This window comes from Aedes albopictus, chromosome 2, assembly GCF_035046485.1.
Source record: "Aedes albopictus strain Foshan chromosome 2, AalbF5, whole genome shotgun sequence".
NCBI lineage: Eukaryota > Metazoa > Arthropoda > Insecta > Diptera > Culicidae > Aedes > Aedes albopictus.
Genome location: NC_085137.1, coordinates 12,695,592 through 12,708,287, shown reverse-complemented (window position 1 = coordinate 12,708,287; position 12,696 = coordinate 12,695,592). Strand labels below are relative to the sequence as shown.

The 12,696-nt window shown below is 39.6% G+C and overlaps 1 protein-coding gene across 1 annotated transcript; it reads left to right on the top strand.

Moving 5' to 3' along the window:
• Positions 1-392: 392 nt before the first annotated feature.
• On the top strand, positions 393-9,067 carry LOC109429878 (protein wntless). The gene is made up of 4 exons (XM_019705863.3): positions 393-662; positions 5,924-6,966; positions 8,108-8,492; positions 8,561-9,067. The coding sequence occupies exons 1-4, from the start codon at positions 557-559 to the stop codon at positions 8,665-8,667; spliced, it is 1,641 nt and encodes a 546-aa protein (XP_019561408.1). The 5' UTR covers positions 393-556; the 3' UTR covers positions 8,668-9,067.
• Positions 9,068-12,696: the final 3,629 nt, after the last annotated feature.

Genomic DNA, 12,696 nt, shown 5'->3' with positions numbered 1-12,696 from the left:
TTTATTTGTTATTTGAATGCATCAATGAATTTTGAATAAGTTCAAAAATAATTAGGTACTTTGGAATCCTAAATCAGAATCAAACAACAGTTTGTTGTTATTCTTTTTAGTATTCTTTACTTTCCTCCTTTGGGAAAAATTTCAATCGCATATCACCAACACACACTTGATTTTCATTCATTTCTTTTGCAACTTCTCGGACTTCTCTGTCCCGCTGATAGCGGCATTCTTCAAAAGAAACCGCGTCTGGGTCTGTCTGATTCAGTATTCGTGGGTTTGTTTACCAGACTCTCATACCGTTGCTTGCTTGCGGTACAGGTGAGGGAGGCAGAACGGAAGAAAATCCAAAGAGGAATCTTTTGTGCATTTTTTGCTTCCATCAGTCGCAGCCGCACAGACAGTCGGAATCGGACGCAAAGTACCTTGCCGCGTATAGTTATTGATCGAACCGGTTGATTTTGGTCTGCTGGGTGGACATATCCTGAATTGGTGTGCAGTGGAAAGTGACCAGATCACAGATTCTGAAGGAGTAAAGTGCTAACCGGCCATCCGCGCCATGTCCGGTACGATTCTGGAGAATCTCAGCGGCAAGAAGCTGAGCATTCTGGTTTCGAGTCTGCTGTTTCTGCAATTTCTCTGCTTCCTGTTGGGTGGTCTCATAGGTAAGTACGAGTCTAGATATAGGTATTATTAATTTGAGTTAAGAGTTTTCAGTTAAGGCAAAATGGACTGTATCTGGTTTTGGAAAAATAAATTATCAGAGGAATCGATATGCATTTATCAGAATTCATAACCAATTTAGATGGAGATACCTGATGTAGAACTCCAAAAATAATAAGCTTTGAGCAGGCGTCGAAAAATGGCGTCTCGGCGCTCTTCCTTTGTTTACTTTATTACTGATAGGTATGGCTATTTATGAGTATTTTATGGAGTGGGTGTATTTGATTTAAAGCGGATTGCATTTGCACTAGTATTAAAAGATATACCTCGATTTTAGATTTCGAAATGTCTATTAGGGCCTGTCCATTAATTACGTAAGGGTTTTTCGGGGGAGGGGGGGTTTGGAAAATCTTACGCGCCATACAAAAATTGTTGGGTTCTCATACAAAAAATCTTACAAAGGGGGGAGGGGGTGTCGAAAAATCGCTAAAATTCCCTAAAAAATGGACAGCCCCTTAAATCAAATTTTACATAAATTCGAAGCATTTTTTTATTATTATTTATTTAAATTGTATACCAAAATGTACCAAAACATATTAAAATTACATGAAAACTGAGTCTTCGATACAAGGCTCGGCGTTTTTGGCATATGTTATTTAGCAATTATCTCCAAATATCGAATAAACCACTATCTCGCTAGCTTGTTACGATCGAAATCTTTTCTCAAAAAAATATGTATGGTTGATTCAAAAGCAAATACAGGACATACACAATAACATTATTTGCAAAAATGTTCCAAAAAATTCAAAAAAGTTCAAAAAACCATTCAGGGATTCCTTTGAAAATGTCTTCGAAGATTTGCCCTGGTACCTTTACGAATGGATTCAAAATGCTTCCTTTACGAATTGCTTCTGAAATTCCTCCAGAGATCCCTTCTGATATTCCTCAAGGGGTTTCTTCAGAAATTTAGAAATTTAAATACAGCACAATTTGCCGAACGATCTTTCTGTACGAGTAGTGTAGGCTTGTACCGCTATCTGCTCGGTCGCCTTTTGTTGTAATTCTGCAGTTTTTACTAAAAGAAAGCGAACCCAGAATGTTCAACTTTATTACGACGGTCTTTTGAGAGAACTTCCCGAACGAAATCATCATGTTACAGCGGGAGTTACAGATTATTTCAGAAAATTTTCCATGTGTTCCTCCAGAAGTGTCACAAAGAATTCTTTTACGAAATCTAGCATGAATGGCTTCTCCAATTCCTCCATGATTGTTTTACAAATCATTTCAGAGATTGTTTGAGGAATTACTTCAGAAATTTCTCTCGTTCAGAAAATCTACTGGACATTCCTTTAGAAAACCTTAAAAATCTGCAAATTTTACAAAGAATTCTTTCAAAGCATCTTGCATGAGTTTCTTCTGAACTTCTTTGATTTCATTCCAAAAAATATCCATGAACTTGAGCAGAAATTACTCCAGGCATTCTTTCAAAACTTTGTCTAGACATTTCTTTAGAAATTTCATCAAAAATGTATTCAGAAATTTCTCCACAGATTTTTTTAAAATAAAACTCAGCGATTTCTGCAGAAAATATTCCAGAGTTTTTCAGAAAGTGTTTCAAAAGTTCCTTCAAAAATTTGTACTGGAGTTACTTTGGGAATTCTTCCAAGAATTTCACCACAGTAACTTCAAATTTATCCAAAAATTTCAATAGGAATTCTCCCTGAAGTTTTACAAAGAGTTAGGTAAGAAAATTGTGTATGAGTTTCTGCAAAAAAAATCTCTAGGGATGCCTTTTAAAAAAAAATATTTCGGAGATTTACCCCATTTTTTTGGGGTTTTTCTAGATTTATGTTTCCGAAAATCCCTTCGGAAACTTGTTTAAGCATTCTCTCAAGCGATCTTCCATGGATTTATTTCAAAACTTTCTCCGGAGTTTGGTCTAGGGGCAAGAAACTGTGAAGCACTGGAGCAACTCTGAGCAATCCTGAGTAACTCGTTTTGTTCGAATCCCATTCAGAAACATCTCTACGAAGCGATAAAAAATGTAAGATCCATTTGGGAATTAGAAGGAATTCCTTCACAAATTTTTCGACAGATTCTTTCAGTAAATCTCCCATTGCTTGAATTAAAAATTCGACTAATAATTTCTTCTTTCTAATATCCAGATTTTCCTCCATAGATTTCTTTAAAAATTTCTCCAAGGATTACTTTGAGAAAAAATCGCAGACTTTTCAATGATTCTTTCACGGATCTTTGCTGAAATCCATCCTGGGATTCATTTAAAAAATCTTACACGAGTTCTTTGACGAGTTGTTTAAAAATCATCCAGGAAATCCTAAAAAAATCAGTCAGAAATTATTTTAAAAAATCTTCAAGGGATTCCTTTAGAACTATAGAATGTTCTCCAGATATTTCTCCAAGAACTCCTTAAGAAAGTCTTGCATGGATAGCTTCCAGAAACGTTGCATGGATTCCTTTAGAAAATACTTCAAGAATTCCTTTCAACAAATCTTGCACGGATTGTTCCAAAACTTCATCTACGAATTTCTTCAAATTTTTTTCCGTAGAGATTCTTTCAGATTTTTTCAAAGCGTTCATCTAGAAAACCTTCCATGGACTTTCTCAAAAAAAGAATAAACACTGCATTTTTTTAAATGATTCACGAAGAGATACATTAAAAAAGAATAGTTCAGAACTTCTTCAAAAAATTTCTCAAAAGTTTTCTAAAGAATTTTCTCCAATGATTGCTTTAGAAATTCTACAAGAGATTATAAATGAATTCCCAAGATTTCTGCACATTCCTTTAGATATGCCTTCAAAACATTTCTGTTTCAGAAATTGCTCCAAGGATTTCTTAAGAAAGTCTTAGAAAATCCTCCAAGGATTCCTTCAGAATTTTTTTCTACTGATTCAACTGATTCTTATGAGAAATCTTACGGAAAGGCTGGGAGGCATTCTTGCAGATATTCCTGCAGAAATTCACACAAAGATTTCATCTGAAATTCCACCGTAAAAGCTTCGATAACAAGTTCCTCTATGTCCAGAAACATTGACAAAATACATTCGAAAATAGTTGTCTTTTTTCGTCACACCATCTTCACAGTTCCATTTAATTTCATTGACCTCCATTAACTTTGAGGGTTTCGTACAATACTTGGCATCCGTGCAGGTAGCTTTTTCCTCATTCATTCTCCTTAAAAAACATACAACCCAAGAACAGGCAAGTGGCCTCGTCCATTTTTCTCTTTCTCATATTTGTTAAGGAGAGTGAATAAGAAAAACATAAAAAGCGGGTACCTGGATTTACTTTTAGGACCTAGGAAAACAATATAATAAAATAAAAAAAAATAGTTTGGTTGATCTTCATAAACGTTGTTGTTATTACGCTACAACGGAAGTTTTGAAAGAACTTCCTGTATTCTCATGTTAGGATAAACTTTCTAGAATTTCTAGTAGATTTCCTGTAGAAATTTGCGATGCCATGAATTCGTCTAAAGACTCTTCCTGGAAGGAAACCGTATAATATCTCAAATGCCTCCATGAAGTTCTCCGCCAGTTTGTTCCATGAGTTTCTTAGCAATTGGAAAAATGTTGGATGAATCACTTAGGAACATAGGAAACATTTTTTTGGATAAACTTCTGCAAGGAGCACTGAAGGAATTCCTGGCCCTTCTTGCAATTCTCAGTAATACTGCTTGACAAATTTCTAGAGAAATTAAAAAAATTGAAAAGGTTTAGAACAGATAATAATACAAGCTATAAAGAAAACTTCGTACAATAACTCCTAGCCGGATGTGGCAAGCGCACGTGCACAATAATCGTTGCCAGAGGAAGCTCTCAGTTAATAACTGTGGAAGTGCTCATAGAATATTAAGCTTAAGAATCAGCCTTTGTCTCTATGTTAGAAGAAACGATCCTTGATTAGGCCAAATTCATCGACGAGGGATTTCTTTATAAAATGTTAATAGAATTCTAGAGAAGCCTCTGTTGAAAGTTGTAAGTTTTATCAAATAAAAGCTCAAGAAGATATAATTTATGAACTGTTACAGTTTTTTAGGGATGAATACCTACTTGAAAAAATCCTCAAACGTATAGATTAGTGAAGTCATTATGTTAGTTTCATTTTTAAGTAAGTATACCCAACTAACAGAACTAGCTGAATAACAGTTTCTTAAGCTAAAGTTTGCTTAAGAACAGTTTGTTGAACTCTTGTACAGCAAAAATGTTTGTTGGTATTTTTTTTTCTGTTCGGGTGAGCCACTGCGACCAGTATTTAGATCTTTTGTGGCATTACCCGTATCCTTAGTATTTAGTGCACGTCGTACTACTCCATTGTCATTGAAAGGCAGTGAAGCATCGATTTCTGTACAGTTCCTGTTTTGTTATCCCAGAGGTGTAAGAAATCGATTGCGATGAAAAGGTCCCGTTATCATAAAGATTTAAATCCCAGTGAAAGAGCGCCCCTAATCAAACACAATCCATTCGAATTCTGAGAGAAACAAAACGGTGGTACTGATATTTATCCATGCATCGGAACTCTAGCCCCATCCATGTCTTGCTTCTAGTTTAGTCCCAGGACAACATAGAAAAACCCGGGACTTTAGGCTAGTTGCAAAACTCTGTCAAATTAGAGAATGTGTCCTGCAATAAGAATGCACGTGAGTCCTTGGATTACTAGAACTTAACAGTCCTTGATAGGTTAGTACGCAATTGGATACGTAAAGCATGTTTGTTTTCCTAACATCAAGTGTAGTCTCGGGTGGGCAAAGTCCGATTCTTTAACTATCAGCAAGGCAGAATAAATACAATTTTAGAAACTGTCACCAGTAACAAGGACTTTGTACCGTGAATCCTTATTACCAAAACACATTACCCCAACTTGACAAACCGGATGTCACTAGGGTTCGGTTTGGTAGATCTTGAACCGTAACGCAACACATAAAGGCGATCTACCTACGTTACGGGCTCCGTTGAAGATCGAACATATTTTAAACCCCCTCAACCATTCATCCATCAAGGGTCGCCTGACACCTTGGATTGGGGTTCCCTGTTTAGTGGATTTTTACCCCCGGAACAGGTGGTCCGTAGTGTTATTCTTAGCCAATTATAACAACCGCTACCGACACTACACAGCTATCTAGGCTGATCGGGTTTGTTGGGTTAATCTGTAAGAGGCGTTGCAAAACGTAATCCGATTGGATAATCATGCTACTATTGTGACCAAAAAATAGACACGTAACGAATTCATTTGCTAATCTTCCAGCTCCCGTTCCATCGAGCGTCCAGACGATTCTGGCCACCATCTGCAAGGACGTTCCTGGTTCGCACAATGACACCTCCATTTGGCTGTATTCCCGCGGTGACGATCACTGCCAAAGTCTGGAGCACCTGGACATCGAGAACCACGATCTGAAAATGGCCAACCAGATTGTGTTCGTGTTCCAGATGCCGCTTCCGCGGGAGGGCCGTCAGCTGGATTACTCCCGGTGGCAGCAGAACCTGATTGGGGTTTTGCAGACAGACATTGCCTATGACAAGAACATCTTGCTGAAGCCGCATTCTCAGATGACCATCGATGCACGGTTGGCCTACCGGAATAAGGGTGATGCGGATCACGATTGGAAGTATCTAGCTTCATCGCTGGAGCGACGAGATCTGGACTGCGTCGCTGACAACGTTACTGATGAATATCTGTACAATTGTAACGCCATTCCGTTGTTTGAACTGGGATCATTACATCATGACTACTATCTGCTGAATGTGCGACTTCCGGTTGATAGTGACCTGAAGATGAATTTAGACATTGGCCACATTCAAGACCTCCATCTGTCGGTGATCTACCAAAATGGTGGGTTTACCAAGGTTTGGGTCTCCCTGAAAACCATTTTCCTACCGTTCATTGTCGTCATCATGGCTTGGTTCTGGCAACGCGTTCACTTGCTCCAGCGGAAACCGGCATTACTGGAGTACATGCTGCTAGCTCTAGGCAGTGCCCTGACATTCCTGAATCTCCCACTGGAGTACCTCACGCTAGTCTTCGACATGCCCTTCATGCTACTGTTGAGCGACATCCGTCAAGGCATATTCTACGCCTGTCTTCTGTCGTTCTGGCTGGTATTCGCTGGGGAGCATATGTTGATCCAGGAAACTGGAGAAAAATCTTCGCTCAAGACGTACTGGAAGCATCTGGGTGCCGTGGCCGTTGGATGCGTGTCATTGTTCCTGTTCGACATGTGCGAGCGTGGAGTGCAGTTGCGGAATCCCTTCTACTCAATTTGGGTTTCGAAGGTTGGATCCAGCTTTGCGGTGAGTTTTGTATGATTGAATAAGCAATCATTTAGCTTTTTCTTATGTGATCATTTTAATTCATTCGTCAAATCGACAATATCAAAACTCAAGTGTGATCACCTGAGAAAGCACAAAGCTCCCAGGGATTTGTGTAACATCCTGTCAAAAATCGAGGAACTACAGGGGATGGCCAAAATGTTTGGGATAGGCAACTTTTTTTCTCTCACAAAAAAAAATGCAACATGCTGTAACTTTTCATGGAGTACATCAAAAAATCTCAAATTTTGACTGTTTGTCAACCTATTATATGTGCATCATTGGTACAAATTTGGGCTTGATTGAATAATTTTTCGCGAAGTTAGAACCGATCGGGTAAAACACTATTATTTAGATAACTAATTTTTGAACTGTCATATCTTGGAAACCAGTGAACCGAATTGAATGAATTTTTTAACGTTTATCAACAATATATTGATACTTAGTACGACGTTATAAAATGTAATATTTTCTCACGGCGAATTAAGTTATACCGGATTGAAGTTTTTACCCATATAGAGGAAAATAAGTCAAATTTACAATACCATACAAAAATTACTAAATGCGTTCTTCCTTCAATTTAAATAGGCTCTAATATATCTGATTAGAGATAACTTGAGAACAGAAGTGGAAAATCTTTGGATATCAACACTAAAATTTATTGGCATTGATGTAAAAAAATTACATTTTTTCGAGAAAAATCCAAAAAGTGTCAATCCATGATAACTTTTTTCAACGTTTGAAAAGTACCTATGTTTTAATCGTTTGTGAAGCATTTGCATATTGTTAGTGTAGGTTCAAAATTTCATTCAATTCGGTTCTCTGGTTTCCGAGATATGACACCTCAAAAATGAGTTGTCTGAAAAATAGTATTTTACGCGAACGGTTGTAACTTTGCGAAATATTAATCAATCGAGCCCAAATTTGTACCAATGATGCACACGTAATAGGTTGGCAAACAGTCAAAATTTGAGATTTTTTGATGCGCTTCATGAAAAGTTATAGCTTGTTGAACTTTTTTGTGAGAGAAAAGAAAGTTGCCTATCCCAAACATTTTGGCCATCCCCTGTAACTAACATTCCTCTCCTAATTTTCCAAATCTGAATCATTAAACCATCCTCAGCTTGGATTCATAATTCTGGCCGGTATCTCAGCGGGACTGTACTTCCTGTTCCTGTGCTACATGGTTTGGAGAGTGTTTTGCAACATTAATCTCAAGAGGACATCCCTCCCTTCGATGTCCTCCGCCCGTCGATTGCACTACGAAGGCATCATCTACCGCTTCCAGTTTCTCATGTTGGCAACCCTGCTGTGTGCGGCCCTGACCGTGATTGGTTTCATCATCGGCCAGGTATCGGAAGGTCGATGGAAGTGGGACGAGAACATCGATCTGGAGTTCACCTCGGCTTTCTTCACCGGAGTCTATGGAATGTGGAATATCTATATCTTTGCGCTGATTGTCCTGTACGCACCGAGTCACAAGAAATGGCCAGTCAACGAAACTACCGGTATGATAGACTATCATAGGCTGTGGAAACTGTTCTAAAAATTTAAATGTTCTATTCGACTTTTACAGAGCACATCATCAGCGAGGAAATCGAATTTAGCAATCTACCATCCGATTCAAACCCTAGTGAGATTTCTTCACTGACACAGTTTGCCCGTAAGGCTGCTTTGGATTAGGGTGATTTCAACGTGCAGGCGTCAGTAATCTCTGTCAATCAAATCTCATCGATACCTACTTGTATTAATGTATTACAACTAACAGAACGAATCAACGAAATATTCTTTTGTAACTTGTGAAATTTCTCGAAAATAGATGCAGACTTACAGTTTTCTTATTACCGTGATCATCTGCCCCTGTAATGGTAGATCCTAAGATTGCATTTCTCGAGTAATCAGAACGTCTAAGTAACAGTAATAAAACAATTCAGTATTATATTGGTGTCATAGTCAGTAAGTGCGCACTCATCTCATGCTGAGTTCTTTTTATTAGGAATAATACAATGTTAGATTTAAGTGCCAAATTGACATCTTCAATAATCTTTTGAAAACAATATTACGTCTTCTTCCGAAATAACAATCGCCAAAAATGTTCTTTATTTCAGAAAGAAACTATGTATATACATGGAAAAATCAAGAAAGTGGCATAACTATCCCTCAGAACTATCCTACCAAATCGATGTTGCCGTAATCAGCATAACAACGGTCCTAGGTGGTATTGCCACATCTTTATGTGTACCGGAGGCTCAAAAAATCTTTTTCTAAATCGGAAAAAATTGTTGATTTCTGCAAATTGGTATTGTTTTGGGATTCTTGAACGATTTCAATGTAATTTTTAAACGACTTACCTACCGATCAGGCTAAGGCCTGGGTGGCCTCTGCTGTACATAGTAGCCGTATCCATTCCACTCGGTCCATGGCTGTTTCATCTCCAGTAGGGTCCGCAGCTGATGCAGCTCGTGGTTCATACGCCTTCTCCAAGTCCCGTTTTCCATCTGCACTCCGCCGTAGATGGTACGGAACACCTTCCGTTCGTAAACTCCAAGGTCCTCTGCACGTAGGGTCCATGCTTCGTGCCCATAGAGGACCACCGGTCTAAACAGCGTTTAGTAGATAGTTAATTTCGTGGTACGGCGAACTTTATTCGATCGCAGAGTTCTGCGGAGTCCAAAGTAAGCACGATGTGTAAGTGTCTCTACAAGTATCATAACTGCTTACGAAATTTCATAATTATCCTTACAGAACTTTGAATTGTAGGGGAAAAGAACCACCTATTATGCAAATGAAAATTGGTCATGATTGTACAAACTCTTAAAAACGACGTCTGTTTGTTTCTCATCCACAGTTAAAAGTAATGCATCGATTTTTATGAAATTTTGCACAAATAATAAACCAAGGGGTTGGTCATTCAGCACACTTCATTTGTGCCGTGATTTTTGAGCGTGCGCCAATATGTGCCTAAACTGTGCCGGTTGTTTTTCAGTGTGTGCCGAAGTGTGCCGAACGTGCCGGAGGTGTGCCGAATGTGCCCAGTGGAATATTTTCTTAGAATGTTTTTGCGCTAATTATAATCCTGTCTATTTTTGGCGAATGTTATTGGTCTAGTCGGTGTTTACCGACAAAATTCCACCCAGAACACTTGTCTAGAATCTGTATGAAGGGATTTTTTGCAATCGTAAGTATAATGACAGTTTGATTCCATACCGCAAAGTTGGATTTCTATGTTGTGCCCATGTGTGCCGGATTGTGCCGGCATGTGTGCCGAGATGTGCCGGCATGTGTGCCGGGCACAATGTGCCGAGTGACCAACCCCTTGTAATAAACATAAATTCCCGAGATGAACTAGCCAAGGGCTAAAAATCTCGTTAATACAGATAAAAAAAAAAAAATAAACATAAATTTAAGAGTTCTCAGTTAAGTTTTGCCAATTTTTATCGATTCAGTACAGAGTTACTGCCGTTCTTCTGTGTCCCGATTATTGCGGATACAGGCTTTAGGCAGCGCTCAGTAGTGTGATCGCGCGATAGTTCCCGCAATCCAACTTATCGCCCTTTTTGTAGATGGGACACACGATACATTCCGTCCACTCCTCCGGTGATACTTCCTCCTCCCAAATCTTGGTAATGACCCAGTGTAGTGCTCTCACCAGTGCTTCTCCACCGTGTTTAAGTAACTCGCTTGATAGTTGATCTGCTTCAGCGGCTTTGTTGTTTTTCGACCGGCCAACCTCCTCCTCAATCTCTTGGAGGTCAGAGGCCGGAAATCTTTCGTCCTGTGCACATACTCCTAGATCTGTTACCGCGCCACCTTCGGTGCTTGCAACGTCGCCATTGAGGTGCTCATCGTAATGCTGCCGCCACCTCTCGACCACCTCCAGGGGACTGTTATGGTCTTCTTGTTTTCTTACCCAGCATTAAAACTATGCTGCTGTGTTAAAAGATAGGTTGTCAGCTTGAGCCGTACGCTTGAGCCGCAGTTATGTTGGCTACGAAAACATTGCATTGGTGGGATAGGGATGCCACTTCCTTGACCACCTCACGCTCGCTCGTGTGATTATTCCCGTGATTATCTCGGCACATGACGGCCTGTGGCACAAAGCCTCTGCGCGAGCCTACGTGGCCTTAGCGTGTTACAGCTCTTGCATCGCTTCGCGATCTCGTTCTTCCTGCTGACGCTTCTTCATCCGGAAGACTGAGTTCTGCCTGTTCCGCGCCTGTCTGTAACGTGCCTCATTCGCTCTCGTACGGTGTTGCAGCATTCTCGCCCGTGCTGCATGCTTCTCGTTTTTCAACTGTTCACATTCGCCCTCGTACCTGTCGTTTCTGTGACTCGGAGTCGCAAAGCCTAGTGCTGTAGCCGAGGTACTACCTATGGCGGATCAGATGTCCCTCCAGCCATCTTCAAGTGTAGCTGCGCCAAGCTGCTCTTCCGTTGGTAGAGCCTCTGTGAATCTTCACAGAGATCTGAGTAAAGACCCAACAAACATTTTTGCTGTACAAGAGTGGAACAAACAACTCTTAAGCAAAATTTAGCTTAAGAAACTGTTTTTCAGCTAGGTCTGTTACTTGAGGAGTATTTACTCAGCTTTATTTATACCGTCTACCCTCGTTGGTTTGACCGCATCTAATCTGAACACTTTTTAATTTGACCCCCGCTAGTCTGCACATCGTTCAAACTAAAAATGATTCAAACGTCATTCTGCTCATGGAACGGGGTGAAACGGAACGCAGAATCAAAACAAAACAGCAAATAGGGTTACCATCAGTGTGTTTTTCGATGCCCACAGAGTTACTAGAAGTTCAAATTAAAAATGAACCCCGTTGGTTTGCATGAGGTGTCGTTCAAACCAACGGGGGTAGACGGTATGACCTAATGTCAACGCATACCCCGCAGGAACGCTGCGGTGACGCAGCATGGCTTCACGCAGCGTGAATAGAGCTTGCTGACGTTTATTCACCTTTCTCTATCAAACATGCAGGCGGAATAGGAAGCAATCAGTGAAGTACTAGATTTAAAGTAGTGAGCTGGATTTTTGTATGGTGAGATGATCAATTCTCCATTTCTGCAATGAAATGGCGCAAACAGCGTGGGTTATATAATTTCTTGACTAATTTGATGCTGTTTGAGCAAAAGTTTGGGTAACTGCATTGTTGTATTATTTTTTTCTTGCAACTTCAACAACACAGTACCCAAACTTTTGCTCAAACAGCATCAAATTAGTCAATAAATCATATAACTCACACTGTTTGCGCCATTTCATTGCAGAAATGGAGAATTGATCATCTCACCATACAAAAATCCAGCTCACTACTTTCAATCTAGTACTTCACTGATTCCTATAGGATTTGTTGTCATCAGGAAAGGTTTCCCGATGAAAACAAATCCTATCCCGCCTGCTTGCTTGAAAGAGAGAGGTGAATAAACGTCAGCAAGCTCTATTAACGCTCGTGTACATCGGCTCTAAGACCTTTCAAATTGAACACCAGATTTGGCAAGTAAAAAAAACCTAAGGATTAACATCTGTTTGACACTAATGAAAATTTGATCGAGTCAAGTCGAAGGTCAAGTCAAACAACATGTTCGTGCATTAGTGACTTTTTGGACAAATATTTGACCCTGTGGAATCTTTAGATATCTATGGAGCCTTTCATGATATTTTCATCAGTTTAACCCTTCAGAACGCGCGCCGTTGTAAAAAGTACAACACTA